General features: G+C 39.5%; 1 protein-coding gene across 1 annotated transcript; it reads right to left on the bottom strand.

Annotated features, from left to right (window-relative positions):
* Positions 1-15,763: 15,763 nt before the first annotated feature.
* On the bottom strand, positions 15,764-18,257 carry DRD5 (dopamine receptor D5). The gene has a single exon (XM_063459872.1). The coding sequence runs from the start codon at positions 17,593-17,595 to the stop codon at positions 16,279-16,281; it is 1,317 nt and encodes a 438-aa protein (XP_063315942.1). The 5' UTR covers positions 17,596-18,257; the 3' UTR covers positions 15,764-16,278.
* Between the last annotated feature and the right edge of the window lie 970 nt (positions 18,258-19,227).

Here is a 19,227-nt window from a genome sequence, read left to right as displayed (position 1 = left end):
GGTCACTTAGTATAAACTATGTACACATTAGCAGAGGCTTGTGAAGGCCTTTTCTCCATGCATCAGGAGTTGAGCATTTCTCCATGCATCAGGACTGAAAGAAATGCACCGCAGGCCGCAAATGTTTCTTTTTTTGTATGCCCAATTATTTTGTGGGCTACCCCAATAAAAAATAAAAAACAGTGTTGGCTACCACCTCCTCCTCCTCCACCGCTGCTTCCACCTACACCGCCACGGTCACCACCTCCTCAACCTATGGGTCACTTAGTATAAACTAGGTACACATTAGCAGAGGCTTGTGAAGGCCTTTTCTCCATGTATCAGGAGTTGAGCTCAGTTTGAACAATGAAAGAGAATACCCTGCACTCCAACCCTCTCTCAAATGGATAATTCTGGTGATCCTCCTGACAGCCATGCCTTAGATCAGTGGTAGTCAACCTTTTTCTACCAACCGCCCACTAATGCATCTTTTTGGTTGAAAAAATTTCCTTACCGCCCACCAGTTTTCGCGCAAATGCGGAATATTTTTAAGAAAGGAGGGTGTTTTAAAAAAAAAAAAAATGTACGTACATTTATCTTTTTATTTCTACTTAATGCAGGTTTATAAGGTTTTTAACTTTATAAAGTTTAATGAGAAAACAATAAAGTAAATTGAAATTACCTTTACTAGTGATTAATGAGATCCTTGAGGTTGATGCTGCGAGACTAAATATTTGATATCTGGTTCGATTTTCGTAAGGAACAAACGAAGGTCTCTTTCAGTGATATTCAGACGACTTCTCTGTTTGCGCATAATATGATTTCTCATTTGTGCGTCAGCTCATCTCCTCTCCCTCCTCAATTCCCCTCCCCACCTTTTTTTCCCCTTTTTTCTATTTTTTAACCTTCCTTATAGCAATGCCCAGTAGGAAGGCTGAGCTAGGTAGCCCACTTACGATAGTCCACTATAACAGACAGACACACAAGACACACACACAAGACACACAAGACACACACACAGACACACACACACACAAGACACACAAGACACACAAGACACACACACAGACACACACACAAGACACACAAGACACACACACAGACACACACACAAGACACACACACAGACACACACACACACACACACACAGACACAGACACACACACAGACACACAAAGACACACAGACACACACAAGACACATACATACAAACAGACAGGCACACATACAAACAGACACACACAGACATGCACACACACAAGACACACATACAGACAGACATATGACACACACACACACACACACACACAAGACACACACAGGACACATACAGACACACAGACAGGCACACATACACACAGGACACACATACATACACACACACACAAAGACACACACAGGCACACATACACACACACACACACACGGCACATACATACAGACAGGCACACATACAAACATGCACACACACATGCAGACACACATATAAGACATACTTAGACACACACACATGCAGACACACAAGACACACATACAATGACACATACATACAAAGACAAGACACACATATACACATACACACACACACACACAAGACATACATACAAAGACACATACAGACAGACACACACACACAAGACATACCTACAAAGACACACACAAACAAACACACACATTATATTTAAGTCACCCTCCTGTTTCCTACCTTTAAGGTGCAGGAGGGTGACTTTTCCTGGGGTCCAGTGGTGGCTCAGGTGGATGGGAGTCAGAGTTCCCACTCTGACTCCCTCTGCTTCCTCCTGCGCGGCTCTCAGTTTTAGCTGGGAGGAGTGACCGGGGAATCCCTTCCTCCCAGCTCTGTGATGTCATCACAGGGGGCCCGGTCATGCTGTTAAAGCGCCCAGCGCTGACCGGGCCCCCTTACAATCCGCATCCATCGGGTGGCCCTGACAGCATGGGCCACCCGATGGACACTTTGGAAGGCGGCCCCGGCGGTTTACCGCGCGGGCCGGAGCCGCAAATGGTCACAGCGGTACCCAGTCGCACGGGTACAGCCGGCTCGCACCCGCCCGCCCGCACTATCAACCTGGAAATCCCTACCGCCCACCTGGAATCCTGAAACGCCCACTAGAGGGCGGTAGGGACCAGGTTGACGACCCATGCCTTAGATTTTGCTTTATGTTCTTCCAAAGCTAAAATCGAAGATTCCATCTAGTGCTATTTTATGCCACAGCTGTATTTTTATGTTATTTTAAGTGATTTCCCTATCCACTTTTGCTTGCAGGGCACTTGTCTTACTCTTACCCCCATTTTACTTACTTTTGCAGCTCTCTAGCCCTTTCCAGGAGTTTTTTAGAGGCATTTTTGTGGCCAAAAGTTTGGGTCCCCATTGACTTCAATGGGGTTCGGGTTCGGGGTCAAGTTCGATCACGAACCCGGACTTTTTTTCAAAGTTTGGCCGATCCCGAACATCCAGGTGTCCGCTCAACTCTACATATGAAGTATTATACAGTCGTAGCACACATATGATTTGCAAAATATACTGTGCAAACTTACTTTGTGTTAAAAAGGCAGAAAAAATGTTTATTACCACTACACTTGGAACAAGCTAGCGGAAAAATGATCCCACACTAAGGTTCAAAATATGTCTTTTGAAATACCCTAGGATGTCTTCTTTAAGAAATGGTATGCCTTTATGGTGTAGTTTAATATGTAGACTGCTCAAGTGCTCCAAAGTGGAACACGGACGCATCAAAACCCTCCATGAAAATTCACACTTAAAAACCTGAACTTGTCACGTCTCTTTTACAGCACTGTAACTTCACAAAATAGTGTCTAGGTCATACATTGGGCATATTGTTTTACTCTTAGCTGAGCATAATTTTGGGGGGTTTGAACTTAGTGGCACATATAAAATATACAAAATGCCCAGCAAAAATGTAATCCGTATGTAAAAAATGCCCAAAATCATTTTTTACCGCATACTTTGGCATATATTGGTGAAAAAACGGGGGCATGTTAAGGCACAATATGCACCATATGAGATACCCTGGAGTGTCTACTTTTAGAAATGGCAGGCCTTTGTGGGGTTTTTTTGAACAGTCAAACTGCTATATCAGAGATTGGCGGTGAAATGGCTATATAGAAAGTGTCAATACAACCGTATGACAATAGCCTGTGATGTCTGTGATGTCTACTTTATATAAATATATACTTTTGTGTGGCAAGTTTGTTTTCTTTTATGGCTATTAAGCTTAAAAGACAAACATACCAAATTCTAAAATCGCTCCACATTAAAAGTTTATTTTACTCCTTGTGCTTTGGGACCTGTAACTACCAAAAAACACTTAAAATCCCAGACACATTATATATTCTGTAATTCAGAACAACTAAATTAATTTATTTTTAATTACTTTCCTTAACCTGCACTAATTGTGCACACATTATTATTGCAAAAACTGTAAAAAAATGTATTTTTTTTTGCATTTTTCTGTATTTTTTTTATAATAAATAAGCATATGCATATATATACCGTATTTATTGGCGTATAACACGCACTTTTTCTCCCTGAAAATAGGGGGCAACTGATGTGCGCGTGTTATACGCCGATATACATATTTTTCGCTCCATAAGACGCACTTTTTTCCCCTCAAAAGTGAGGGGAAATGCCTGCGTCTTATGGAGCGAATGTGAAGGTTTACTTACCTGTCTTGAAGCGTGGGCCGGTGTTCAGCGCACACCGCGGTACTGGAACTTCAATTTCAGGTTCCGGTTTCCGGCGGGACTGAAAGGAAGTGCGCACTCAGTGTGCACACTTCCTTTCAGTCCCGCCAGAAACCGGAATCTGAAATGTAAGTTCTTGTACCGCGGTGCACCTGTGAAGCCGGCCCCGGCCCACACTTCAAGACAGGTAAGTAATTATGGGACAAGGGGAGGGAAAGTGCACTATGGGACAAGGGGAGGGGGAGAACACTATGGGAGGGGGAGAACACTATGGGATGAGGGGTGGAACACTATGGGAGGGGGTGGAAAATACTATGGGGGGGAGAATACTATGGAAGGGGGGGAACACTATGGGATGAGGGTGGGGGAACACTATGGGAGGGGGGGAGAATACTTTGGGAGGGGGGTAAATTTCCTTCTTAAAATGAGGTGCGTGTTATACGCCGGGGCGTGTTATACACCGATAAATACGGTATGTATATATGTTACAACAAATTAAAGCCCTTTCTGTCCTTTAAAAATGGTATATAATATGTAAAATGCAATTGCAGTTGAATGCAAACAGCAAAAAATGCTGTTGTCATTAAAGGGAAACTCCAGTGCCAGGAAAACAATCCATTTTCCTGGCACTGCAGGTCCCCTCTCCCTCCCACCCCGCAATCCCAGGTTGCTGAAGGGGTAAAAGCCCTTCAGTAACTTACCTGAGGCATCGACGATGTCCCACGTCGCTGCTTCTTCCTCCGCCGCTCCTCCCAGTGATTACGTCGGCCGGTGGGTGAGACTGATCCCGCCCACCACCGGCTGGGGTGACCTAATGTGCATGTGCGGCAATGCCAATTCTTATGAAGGAATTGCTTTATTACCATTTATACTTGCACTGGGACGTTTGCATTATATTTGTTTTCAAAATAGAACCTTTAAATTCAGTGACTGTATAATATCTCTGCATCCGAACCCATTCACCCCAAACCGTGACACAGGTTGACTTTTTAGTCAAAAGACTATGACTAAAACTGAATCCAAATTTGCTGTCAAAAATAACACTGCTGCATTGCATGAACTAGCTGTGTAGAAGCTATTGTCTGTTGTGTAGTTACTTGATACTTTTTCTTTGAATTAGTCAATTGTCTAACATGGGTGCATGTCCCTTTAACAAAGAACTGTTGTTTTTTAATAAAAAAAATAAAATAAAAAATAAACAAACAATTTAATCCAGGTTCAAGTAATATGCACAATGGCATTTTACAGCCAATACAGCTTTCTTTCTATTAATATTTTAGGGCTGCATTTCTGCTTGAAAGAATGAGGAATGTCCTAGGCAGCTAGTTGTAATCAATGCATGTCCAATTAGTGTTTTTATGTGAAAATGTAAGGCCATATTTTGTTTCTATGTGAGACTTGGTTTTATTTAATTTTAAGATAAATAATAAAAAAATAAAAAAAGTTATATCAGTACAGCAGTTAAATCTGTGTTTGTATTGCATGTTCAAACCTTAACATAAATAGCAGGTTTGTAGATGTTTACTCATCCAGGAATATATATTGAGTTTGGAAAATCAATAATGCATTACACTTTAACCCCTTAAGGACCAAACTTCTGGAATAAAAGGGAATCATGACATGCCACACATGTCATGTGTCCTTAAGGGGTTAAAGGACCACTATAGGCACCCAGACCACTTCAGCTTAATGAAGTGGTCTGGGTGCCAGGTCCAACTAGGTTTAACCCTTTTTTCTATAAACATAGCAGTTTTAGAGAAACTGCTATGTTTATAATAGGGTTAATCCAGCCTCTAGTGGCTGTCTCATTGATTTTCACAGTGTAAGACACCAGTGTCCATAGGAAAGCATTGAGAATGCTTTCCTATGGACTGGCTGAATGCGCGCGTGGCTCGTGCCGCGCATGCGCATTCAGCCGAGGAGGAGGAGAGTTCCCCGTCCGGCGCTGGAGAAAGAGGTAAATTTAAACCCTTCCACCGCCTAGAGTCCGGCGGGAAGGGGACCCTGAGGGTGGGGGCACCCTCAGGGCACTATAGTGCCAGGAAAATGAGTATGTTTTCCTTGCACTATAGTTGTCCTTTAACTAAACCCATTCGATTTTAGTCAACTAAATTTATTGTAGATTTAGATAAAATCTTATGATATTTAGTAAACTAAAATAATTCAGATGACTAAAATATAACTAAAACTAAATGGCTATGACTAATACTAATTCAAAATGTAATGTCAAAATTAACACTGATTACTGCATTAATTGGAACTTGTCTAACATTTAGTTTAGTGCTTCAGTCTCAAGGAACGCTAAGAGTCCAGGATAGAGATTATCCAAATGTATTCCTATGGGGATATTAATAAAATCAGGTTAAGTGACTGTCCTTCAGGATTGTATCAAGATTCAATTACACACTTCCCTCCATTCCCAGGGCCGAATTTGCTATAGCAGGCAAGAGATACATGGCAGGTGTTATTTCAGATTCGGTGGCCCATCAGAGCCCATATCCACCAACTATAGCCCCTGCTCCCCACCACACTTCATATCTCCAACACCAAAAACCAATATCCACCTACTACAGCCACTATCTCCCCACCCTCTTTTCCCCATCCACAGCCCCTCCTCCTCAACACACACACAACAGTCCCTATCACCCCAAACTGTGCATTAAATTACAGCCCCTATCCACTGCATACATACACTACAAACCTGTCCCCCCAACCCCACATGTTCTCTACAACCGCAATTTCACAGCACACACAACAGCCCAATTTACCACCAAATATACCTTACTGCCTCTGCCCCCAAACCCACCCTGCAGCCCCAATCCTCCCCAACATACACTCACACCCACTTCAGACATGATCCCTCTTAGCACACACTTCAGTCCCTATCCACATGCAGCCCTTATTTATATGCCCATACACATACTACATAACAGCCCCATACACAACCACAAAGAGAGATGGGTCTCCTATTTAGTATCCTCACTTCTATTATTTTTGTCTATAGATTGTTGGAAAGTACTTTGGCTTTTTTATTAATGCAATATATTACATTTTATGGTTGCATATTTTGCTGTAGTTTTCTAGAGTCATTTTGTTGCTTTTCTTTTCTTTTCTTTCTTTTTGATTTTTGTTAGGTCACTTAAACCAAGCAAAACAAACTATGTATACATTGTTACTGTCTATGTATCTAGTTTGATGCTTTCGTCTATACATGGTTATTATATAAATGTTTGCAATTATTCAATAAAGATCATATAGTTTTTATTTGTTGTCCTCCTCATTCTTTTATCATTGGGTACATTTTCAGACTCTGTGGGGAATAGTTATTGAGAGCGCAGTCAGTCTCGTTTTGGTCTGGTTCTGTTTATGTCTATTAAAGTAGTTGATTCTGTGGTGTGCCCTCCTACATTTTTTTATAAATGCAATCTGCATTGTTGCAGTGTTAGTTTGATGTTGTTCTCTCTCGTCTGGACTACTGCAATACTCTTCTCAGTGGTCTTACGTGTTCCCAGATTGCACCGTTGCAATCTATAATGACTGCAGTGGCAAGGCTAATTTTCCTGTCCGCTCGCACCTCCCACGCCTCCCGCGCTCTGTCAGTCCCTGCATTGGCTTCCAGTTAAATATAGGGCTCAATTTAAAATTCTGGTGCTTGCTTACAAGTCCCTACATAATGCTGCTCCAACCTACCTATCCTCCCTAACACACAAGTATGTCCCGTCAAGGCCCCTACGTGCTGCCAAAGAGCTACGTATATTCTCTGTCCGTACTCCCACCTCTAACGCTCGCCTCCAAGACTTTTCCAGAGCTGCACCACGTCTGTGGAACTCCCTTCCCTTCTTCGTAAGACTTTCACCCAGTCTCCACTCATTCAAAAAATCATTGAAAACTCACTTCTTCAATTAAACTGTTAGCAGGTTTTCATCCCCCACCCTCCATGACTCCTCCCCTGCAACTGTCAAAAATTACCTATTAAGCTATCAGGGAATACTTTTCTAACATCTTACTTCGTACCCCTACTTTTACCCTTTGTGTCACTATACCCCACTCCCTCTAGAATGTAAGCTCATTGAGCAGGGCCCTCCACCTCTCTGTTCCTGTACGTCGAGTTGTCTGGTTACAATTAAATGTCTGTTAGTCCACCCTTTGTACAGCGCTACGGAATCTGATTGCGCTATATAAATAATAAAATAATAATAATAATGTGAATTGCCCTGACAATGTGTAGAAATGTAATGGTTATGTGGCTGATTCTGGGAACACACAAAAACACCCGCATTTCAAGGCAAAATTGTAAAAACCTGTATTACTGCAGCTAATCGGGTTACCAGATTCACCATGTTCTCAGGGACACCTATAATGTCATATTTATAAAAATGCATGAAAAGGATTGCCCTGCAATATGTATGAATCATGCAGGATTATTCAGTGCTTAATAGCTTAATCTTAGCAAACTTCTTCTGAATTCTACATACCACAGGGCAAACCTTGTCATGTGTTGCCCACCAATATGTATAGGTTTATGTGTCCCTAAAAACATGGAGAATCTGGTAACTAGTGAAATGCATCCCTGCACAACGGTAACTATTAGTGAGACATTGCCATTTGGCTCATGTACCTTTTTTTTTGTGTGTGTGTGTGTGTGTGTGTGTGTGTGTAATAATGCAGAATACAGTGTTGCTACTTAATACTGTAACAGATGTTTCTCTGAAATAACACTGTATTCACTAAGCTTTCAGTATATAAATGCAACAGATGTGCGTGATCTAAATGGGACAGTGGCACATTAGTTCTGTAGCATTGCATTAATAGGACATTGTCATTTTTCTATACTAGGCAATAATAATAATTTGAATTCAGTGTATTTTAGTGCTTTCTAATCTAAATTTAGCTAACATCTCTGTTCAGCACACTGTAAAGTAGAATGCTATTCATCAGTTTGCACGTGACCATCATGTACTGCATTTATACTATATATACACTAAACACCAGCTCCAATGCTCACAAAATTTATATATATTTTAAACACCTGATTTAGGTATGGGGAATTAGTTACAGTATATGATGACACATTGCATAAGCCTGCCACAACGTCAATATACCACATTTTTGTCAGGTCCTATTCTAACATTTAATGCCTGATCTTATGAGATTAAGCTACTTACTTGGGAAATCCTTCCTCCTGGGGTTCTCTGTGGTTCGAGGTTAATAAGGCACTGGAGTACATTTTAAAAAAAATAGTCCACTTAATTTAGGCATTAATTAATAAGATGCTTTCCAAGAGTTCCATGACCCTCAGCTCACAGCCAATAAAACACAAGAGTTACTTAAGGACAGACAACCCTGTGATGTCCTTGGGTGTCCCAGTCAAAGCCTGGAATTGAACCCATGAACATCTCTGTAGAGACCTGAAGATGGCTCTCCACGAGCCTCCCTAATCATCCTGAGAAAGCGAAAGAAGATCTGCAGAGATGAATGTCGTAAACTATCAGAATCCAGATGTGTAAAGCTTGTCACATTATGCTGCTATATTGAGTTAAGTTTGAATATGCCAATGAGATATTTCAGGGTTTTTTCTATTTAATACACTTGCAATGGTTTACAAAATCTTGTTTTTGCTTAGCCATTATGGCATATTGATGTGAAAAAAATAATCATTTAAATAATTGTAGAATCAGATTGCAGGATACAAAATGTGAAAAAAAAATTAAGGAATCTGAATACTTTCTGAATGCACTGTATTTATATAAGCGATGTCTTCTTTAATTGGCACCTCCTCTGGGCATTTTAAAAATAAACATCCAATAGTAAATAGTTTAGAGTGTTACGTCTGGGTATATTTATATATGCACCAGACAAACGTTTGATTGAAAAAAAAATCTCAAATGTCTAACTACAATGCTCAACAAAATGGGAAATATTTATATCTTGGAAAAAGCTCCAAAAATGGAACAAACAGGAACATTCCGTTGGTTTTCATGGTGACTGCTGTAGAGTTCACACGTTGCCCAACGATGGTCTCAATTTGTCTTTTACATATGTAGTCCAATGTAAAGTCTCAATGTTTTACAAGCCATAAATAACTCAAGTGTATGAATTATATGAAAGCAGAGGTCCTCTCCATTGTAACTTGCCTTCTGGTTTATCTAATGCGTGAAGCAGTGCAAAAAGAACATTCCATCTTTGATGTAACGGTCAAATTTTCATGCAGTCTAAAATCCTTTGAGATCTATGGCAACATGCCTCAATACAGATTGCACCTATTATCATGGTTGACTATATACTGTAACCATGCAGTACTTGTGGGCCCAGGACATAATTGAAAACAAGAGAAATCTCAATGTATCCTACCTGTTAAAATAGTTTTATAAATATAAATAATAAGGAAAAGAGGAAAGTGTGACATAATCGAAAAAGATAGGAGATGGCTAGAAGGAGGAGTTGATTAAGGATAACTGGCATTCTTAAGGTTTTGTTCATTACAGAGCATAACAAGTGCTTAAAGGGACACTGCACTACACAAATACGAAATAAATACAAATAACTGTTTCGTAGATATACCCAAAATGAAATCATTCATGTATTTTATCATGCATATTTTTTTCTTTGGGGGGTAAATCTAAAAACAGCTTGCAAAAGCTGTTGCTCTCTTGTCTGCCGCCTTTGCAAACCCTCCCCTTCTAATCCCACCCAGACTTTCTGTGGTTGTCTAATCACAAAATCCCCAGTGCAGCTCAATGAGAAGTCTTTGCAAGGCAGGTGCTCTGGGCAATTGCTGCCTATTGAGTGTATCTCCACTGAGCTAACCAAACCAGGAAGTAACAGGACCTTTGGTCTGCTTGAAAGCCAAAGTGGTGCAACTGGGTTAATTTGTAAAAGTGTAAAAATTTTATTGGAATCTGCACTTTTTGCTAAAATAAATAGAGAGGACTCTTCACACATAAAGCTTTTCAGCAAGCTGAATTTTTTTTAGGGGTCTGGAGTGTCCCTTACATAATGTGGTGAGAAGTCAAATTTGTACTAAACAAAAAGCATGCTGCAACATAGTTATGAATATACAAAAACAGTAACTCCACAATGCATTGTTCTGAAATGTTTTTAATATGGCTATTGAAATTGTTAGTACCTAATGGTTACAGGGATTTATAGCATGGCTAATGAAAGTTAAGTTTTAGGATTATATTCAGTGCCCAGCGTATCATGCACCTATAGTTCACCATTCTTCAACTAATATGGTACAAAAAAACCATTGCATATACCCACACCATTTTACATGGAATCAAGTTATTTCACTTTTTACCTGGGGTCCATTGGGTGCTGGTCACTGCCTCTCCTCTTCCTGTATGGAGAGATAGAAGCTCTTGCTAGGAACTTATGTTAGCTTATTCTCAAAGAGCAGAAGGTGATCACTCTAAGCCAATGAGCTAAGCCATGCCCCACTAGGCTTAGTTTAGGGCAGAGAGCTTCTAGTTGTCTGGGACCGGGGCCCAACGGATACCACGTAAGAAATTAAACAGTTAGCAAATGCTTTGGCTACTTACACCACGGTTCACCAAACCACTTCTAGCATCAAAATAGCTCTGTAATGGTTATATGATTGAAGTGTTACTTTAATAGTTATGCTAGGAGTTCAGCCATTATATGAAGCTATCTACAGAACTGAAAAAAATAAATAAAAGACAACTGCAAAATTATCAGTTTCTCAGGTTCTACTATTTACAGGTATACTTTTCAGTAAAATTAAGCATTTTATTTAGTCTATAAAGTACTGGCATTTCTCCCAAATTCCAAATATTGCATTTATTTGCAGAGAATGGCAACTGTGAAAATAAAAAATGAATAATTAAAAATTCAGTGTCTTCAAACCTTGAATAATGCAAAGAAACAAAGTTCAAATTAATTTTAAATACCACAGGACTAATGTTTTAATTTCAGAAATCAACATTTGGTGGGATAACCCTGATTTTCAAACACATCTTTGAATGCTCTCCACCAGTCTTTTACATTGCTACTGGTTGACTTTATGCCACGTGTGGCACAAAAATACAAGCAGCTCCACTTTCTTTCATGGTTTGTGACCATCCACCTTCCTCTTGATCACATTCCATAGGTTTTCAATTGGATTGAGGTCTGGAGATTGGGTTGGCCATGGCAGGGTCTTGAGCTGGTGGTCCTTCATTCACACTGTAATTTTGTGGCATGGAGCATTGTACTACTGAAAAAAAGAAATCCTCACAGTTAGGGGACATTGTCAGAGCAGAAGGAAGATAACCATGTATGTGCCTTTTATAAAAATGAAGCTGCCCCAGATCACAACCGATCCTGCACCAAATTTCACAGTGGATGTAAGACACTGTGGCTTGTAGGTCTCTCAAGGTCTCTTCCATCTAACCATTAGACGACTAGGAGTTAGGCAAACTTAAAAATTGTATTAATCAAAGAATGAGAGAGGGTGACCTTACTCCAGTCCTCTACTGTCCAATCCTTTTTAGTTTTTAATGTATACTTTTTATTGAAGTTTACATGACCTATAAAAATAAAGACAATGAAAAATAAAGGCACACGTCCCCACTACACAATAAACTTAGCTTAAGTTAGGTAACATAAAAACAAAGGCACTGGTCCAGGCATATCAGACAATTAGCACACTAATGATAGAACTCTCCAAGTGGTATAAGCAGATATCATTAGTGTCAGTTATAAAACTGAAACTTTTGACTCACTGGGAAATTTAAGGGTGGCAATTGTAAATACATTATACACTTATAATATTGTTAATAACTACAGTCCAATCCTTATGGTATTTTGTGAACCTCAGGCTGATGAAAGGCATTTTGTTTCTTATTGATGAAGGTGGTTTTTTTTTCCAGCTTTGCACAACTTCAGCCCTGCCCTTGAGCCTGTTTCGAACAGTCCTCACTGTGCACTTTACCCTAGCTGCCATTTGCCATTCTTTTGTAGATACTTGATGTCATCCTATGATTGCTGAGATTTAAATGAGTTGGCAGTCATCCTGGTCAGTAGAGTCATTTTTGCCCTCTCCTGTTCTGTAGCTTTGTTGTCCCCAATGTCTCCTGCTTGACCTTGTTCTTACGAACTGCTGGCTTTGCAATCTTAAAGATGGAAGCAACCTGATGCCAATTGTATCTCTATGCCAGTAAAGCCAGAATTGAACCCTTCGTTTTCATCACTTAAAATCTTTTTTTTTTTTTAACTCTTTTGGCATGGTCAATAGGTATTTTTTTTTTTTATTCCAAATACTTTTTAGGCACTATGAGCATTTTCATTGCCATCCAGCTCGTCCTGCTGCAAGAGGATAGTGTTAACCACTGCAGTGTTTTTCATACCTTTCCTCTTTAAATAATATTTGATTCAGGTGATCACCTAATCCGTACCTCATTAAGTAGAGTGAGGTGTCCCTGTGTTGGAATTCAACAGATATTGGAATAGAATGTCAGCAATACATGTAGAGATACTAATTTAACCCCTTAAGGACACATGACATGTGTGACATGTCATGATTCCCTTTTATTCCAGAAGTTTGGTCCTTAAGGGGTTAAGGAAAAAATTGAGTGTTCTCCTACATTTTTTCCAGAGCTGTACATGTTAAACTTAATTTTTTCCTTTGTTGTTTGTATCCTTTGTATTCTATATCGTGAAATCTATAAAGCTAATCACCACCCCACAATCACCATAATATTTCTCCAATATCATATATTATTAATCTCACCACACAGCTGAATTATCCTCTCAAGCAAGAATTATAGTCTCCCCCCAAAATTATTTATAAAACCCTGTGCTTCATATCCCAGTCTCATTAAAGGGACATTCTAAGCACCAAAATCACTTTATCTTAATAAAATAGTTGTTATGTCTTTTTTCAGGCAATAAAAACCATCTATATGAAAACCATGAATAAAACACATCTAGTGACGGTCAAGGTCAATAATGTCATTCTGATAGTCTTGGAATGTATTCTTGCAGTTAATATCTAATTATTTGAAACACACCAATAAACCATTTTATTTTAATTGCACAAGTATAATTGTAATGTAAACATGGCAAATGTACAATGGTGCATTAAATAAATGTTTAAAATGTGAACTGATGTCTTGTAATGGCACTATAAATGCAAAAGTGCATAGATAACAATGTAATACTACAACATTCAAATAAATGAGAAAAACACATAGTTATTACAATGACAGTGGGCTTTGTGCACTAAACAGTGGGTTGTGATGACTTTGGAACCAACAAGAAAGGCATATTAAATCTGCTATACAGACAAGTTGTACATTGATTCCAACACACCTGTCAAGGTCTATTTTTCCAGTTGTTAATTAAGCACAATGCACTCACTGTTTGGTGATTATACACCCGTGTTTAACAGAATGTAATTGTTAATCTATAATATATTGTGTTAAGGTCACTTTATCCATTAAAGCAATGAAGTAGTTATGTACTTCATCAATCCATTATATTTCACTATCAAGGAAAATGTGATGACACTGGGGGTGTAAGGGAAAGAGATATAAAGTAACAAAGAAGGCCAGTCTTTTTTAAACCCAGCAATTCAACATTTCGCTTCCTGTGAATCTGAAAGTGGTCAACTGAGCATCGTAACCATTACAGCTCTTTGTGATGTTATGGTGCAAAGCATCTCTAAGGGCTGTCCTTGTGCTTTAGATCAAACCCCTTTCGACAAAAATGGGGTTCTCCTGGTGCCAACAGCCAGAATAGGCTGCTGTTTGACTAATGCAGAAGAAAACTCTTATATTAGTCTATCCAACCTTGGGTGGCCTAGTTTAGCCCAGTGCCCTCAGACTATCAACACATAATTTGGACAATTTAATGTGGACTTCAACTTCAAAATCAACCATCTAGTAGCAGAGGGGTGAGGCGCTAGGAACCAGGAGAGTGCCAGTTTCTGTCATAGCACTTAAAAACCGTTTAAGTAAATTTCTTTTATACATGTATAAGACAAAAAACAAAAAGGGTGTGTGCAATGCTCATCTCCAGTAATCTGTCTTTTTTTTTTTCTTTTTTTTTTTTTTTTGTTTCACTTGGATAAGAATATCTGAATAGACTGGGTTTAAAAAAATTCACATCAGACTCTCAGATACATTAGTGGTGTCTGCTCATTAACTAGGAATTGTGGAGAGAGAATTGCAAAACTTAGAAAAGCTGGAAATATAAAAAGTGTATGTGACAAAATGTATATGACTATTTTTGTCTAATCCTTATTGTAAATCCTCTGCAAGTCACAATTTAGTGAATAAACCTCTGTTTTTGTCTTAATGACAGCTGCCTAAAAACATGGTGTTTGGCACATTTGCAAGAGCTCGGAAATGAATGATAAATGTTAATATGTTGATTAATTTAGTGCACTACAAGCTGTAGCAGTAAATAAATAAATCATTTATAACCATTAGATGTATCTGTCATTTTACAGACTACGTTCCCCTGTTCCAAAGAGTCTTGCTGTATAATAATCTCAATCACATTTTCTCCCATATTCAGATTCATGTATTTTTAATAGCAGGTGACATTTATTTGGCTCACACTTCTATATTCTGGGAAAGAATTGAGTGTAAAGTAAAGTGAAAAAGTGTGCAATTTAGAAAAGGGCAATTGCCATGGAAACCAATGGAATATTTCTGAGGATTCATTTGATTTAACTTGGCAACCTATTTTTTTTTTTTTTTAAGTTTTTTTATGTACAGTTTGTTTGTTAATATCCCTATTGTTAAAAATATTTTCAACCGACAAAGAAACTCTATAATTAACAGGTAGTTTTGGCACTTTACATACAGTGAAGCAGAACATATTCTATCTATCGCTATGTGGTTTGATTGTATTAAACTTATTTTATGTTCCTGATAGATCTCTTGCAGTTCATAGTATGTACTGTGTATAACTGTAAACATTCAGACCTTATAAACTGGACATGTGTAAATACAGGATGGATTTGGAGGGAGGGAGGGAGGGAGGGAGGGAGGGAGGGAGGGAGAGAGAGAGAGAGAGAGAGAGAACTAGATGAGAGAGAGAGAGAGAGAGAGAGAGATGTGTTTTCACTGTCCGGTCCTGCTAATATTCTCTTTGATCTACATACAGTGTTTGAAACAAATGTTATAGTATTAGCAGGGACGTTTTTAAATAATCTCATATGTGATTGTTCTTTGTTGTTTTTGTTCACAAGCTTCCAGTGAGTGTAAATTCCGTTACTGTATAAGGATGCACAGTGAATAATATTGTATGGATGTTTACATATTAAATATAATAGATGTGTGTACTATATGTATGTGTTTGGATATATAGAGTGGGATGGATGGATTAATGGATGGGTTTATTTTTATGTGCACAGAAAACAGAAAGTGTGTGTGGGTGTGGGAGAGTCTGTGTGTGTATGTGTCTCTGCTGTGTGACTCATTTCAGGTAAGTTTAGGAATATAAAACAATGCAACTTAGTGGTGAATTAAAATCAAAACATAGTCTAAAATTCTGCTGTTTAGTAAATAAGACCCTCATTCAGAATTTCCCCTAGAACAACTAAATAATTAGTGTAATCACAGAGTTTAATGTAAACCATTGGGCATGGAAGGTGTTATTTTGTGTAATGAGATATCTGTATCACAGTCCAGGTCGCATACTGAACCTGTGGCCAGCTCATTGTTGGCAGAGGTTTGGGAGATTTGGGACATTCGATCAAATGTTTCCTCATTATCGTCCATGCAATCCACCACATTGGGAATCATGTTGACGTAAGCTGTAACAATATCTTTGTGAAAAATAGTGTCTTGGTTATAGGAGATTAGCTCATTGCTGATGTTGACCGTCTCGACAGGAGTGGTGGAACACCAATTTCCACCGCATCCAAGTAGGCTGGAGAAGACCTTTCGAAAGTCTGCATTGAAAGCATAGATGATAGGGTTCAGGGAAGAGTTTGCCCAGCCAAACCAGACAAATATGTCAAATGTGGTCTCACTTACACAAGGAAGACCCACCTTGGGGTGGCCAGAGGACCTGTCACAAAAAGGGACCATGCAGTTTAAGATGAAAAAAGGTAACCAGCAACAAACAAACACCCCCATAATGATGGACAATGTCTTTAGAACTTTGGTCTCTTTCTTGATAGACGTCTTCAAGCTGTGATGGTGTCTACAGTCCACTCTGTTGCTCCTACAACTTTGAGCATGTTCTGCAGCTCTTTCCAAAGTGGAGATCCTCCTAATTTGGATCTGTGCAATCCTATAAATCCGTGTATAGGTCACAATCATGATAGCTACAGGAATGTAAAAGCTGATCAAAGAAGATGAGATGGCATACGTCCTGTTTAAGCTAGAGTCACAGTCCACCACCTTTGTGTGGTTGTCCAGAGTGTGGCTGTCTATTTTGTTTTTGTGCCAGTTCAGCTGGACTGGAATGAAGGAAATCAACACAGAGAGAGTCCAAGCAGCACTGATCATCAACATAGCCACTTTTTGGGTCATCTTCCTCTCGTACCTAAAGGGGCTTGAAATAGCCCAGTATCTGTCCACACTGATCACACACAGATTTAGGATAGATGCTGTGGAGCACATGATGTCAAAGGCCACCCATATGTCACAAAAGGTTCCAAATGGCCAGTGGCCAGCCACTTCAGCTACAGCTTTCCAAGGCATCACCAACAGGGCAACAAGTAGATCTGAGACTGCCAGAGATACAATAAAAATGTTAGTTACCCTGTTCCTCAGGTGCCTGAATCTCATCACCGCAGTGCACACCAAGATGTTACCAAAAAGGGTCCAGCAGATCAGTAGGGACAGAAGACTTCCAGTGACCACCTGTCTTGTCATCTGCTCCCTTCTCTGCTGAGCTTCTTGTAAGTGAGTCCTGTTCATGAGCATCTTCATGGACACCAGATGTCTTCTTGTTCTTCTTGTTCTTCTTCAGCACTGTCCAGGTGCTAGAAGGAACGCCACAGTGCCCACTGGGACACTCCAGCGGGACATCTGTCTCCCCATGAGAAGGTGTCCTGCTCTAGCCCCCCGCGTTGTCCTCTCTGGAGACTTGGTGGAGTTTACTGGTTCTCACCACTGACGGTGGAGCTAATGGAATACAGCTAGAAGAAGCTGCATAGCTGGGACAGTAAGCGCGGCAGAAGGTAGGAAGCATCGCATCTCCTCGTCCTCTGCACATCCTTCCTAAGACACAAGCGCTGCAGCTCTGCAGTTCTGCTCTGTAGGATCCCCGGCTCTTAGCAAGCTCTGTGCTTATCTATCTACTCATAATAAGGCTCCCAGAGCTGTGTACAATGCATACACTTAGTCCAGTCCTCTGCTCAAAATCTGGATGTAAGCTCATTTTTTTTTTATAATAGCCTGGGTGGTCCAAGTGCTGCAGTTTGGTTTCCAGCTCTCTGGTCCTCTATTCTCTGCTGTACGCTCAATGAGACAGTTTAATGAGCTGCTTCCTAAGACAAGCAATTTGCCAGTCCTTGCCAAATAAACCATACCTGCCTTATGCCTCTGATGTGGAAATGCAAAGTCCTCTGGACAAAGCTCGCACGTCACTCCACATGCAGACGTTCCCAAGTGTGACATGAAGGGCACACACTTTGGTGCCTTAGGCAGAAGTGCCCCCCTCCACTCCCCACTCCCCCATCTTTCTATCCACATAGCCTTTTTCTATTTCTGTCTCTCACACCATAATAAATGTCCCCTTGGATTATGCTTTCCCCAGGTTTAGTCACTTTAACCATTTGAATGACAGATGAGTGTACAGAGGTATTTTCACCCAGGGGTTTATGTTAATATATGACATGGCTGGGTGCGATAATATTCCTTTTGGCATCAGATTTATGGAGCATGCTTTTTTCTTAGGTTTTTGTTTTCTCTTGTGTTACTGTAAATTACATGGAATTCCTATACACTGGCTGCTGCTGGTAGGTTATTTATTGCTTGTAATCAATGCAATAGCCATTATGGGTTAATAGTATTTGTTTCTTAGATAATGACATAGGAATCTGCTGTCTATTCACTCAAACACTGATAAAATGCTGCCAAAATATATATCATTAGCATAACTCTATTCTATAAATTGTGTGTGTAGGATAACAGTCTAGAAGGGCTGAAGTTTGCACTATGGATCATTTTTATATGTGATAATGCAGCTCATATTTTACAATAAGCACTGCAAGAAGAAATAGAAGCTGTATTAAAATATACTTCAGATCAACACCTGCTATTTCTCTCATATGTTACATGCCCTTCACTGTATTATATATTACATTATTCCTGGCAAGAAGAGCTAAGCTGAGTCCATTTGTTGTACTGAGTTGTTGAGCTGTTACTATTCTTCTAGATTTAGAATGCTAATTATACATTGTTGCTTTAGTATGCAGACTGCATATGCTATGGTGTGGCACAATATTTATATATTTAATATTACTCATTAACTACAAATGCAGCTGAGATTATTTTCAAATATTTATACTATTTTATATAATTTATATAATTTAAAGTGCTAAATGTGGGGCAATCACC

This window comes from Pelobates fuscus, chromosome 6 (genome assembly GCF_036172605.1).
Source record: "Pelobates fuscus isolate aPelFus1 chromosome 6, aPelFus1.pri, whole genome shotgun sequence".
NCBI classification, from domain to species: domain Eukaryota; kingdom Metazoa; phylum Chordata; class Amphibia; order Anura; family Pelobatidae; genus Pelobates; species Pelobates fuscus.
The sequence above is the reverse complement of the archived record's forward strand: the minus strand, read 5'-3'. Positions and strand labels throughout refer to the sequence as shown.

Coding starts and splice junctions, on each gene's coding strand:
- DRD5 (XM_063459872.1), bottom strand. CDS start 17,595: ATGAAGATGCTCATGAACAGGACTCACTTACAAGAAGCTCAGCAGAGA.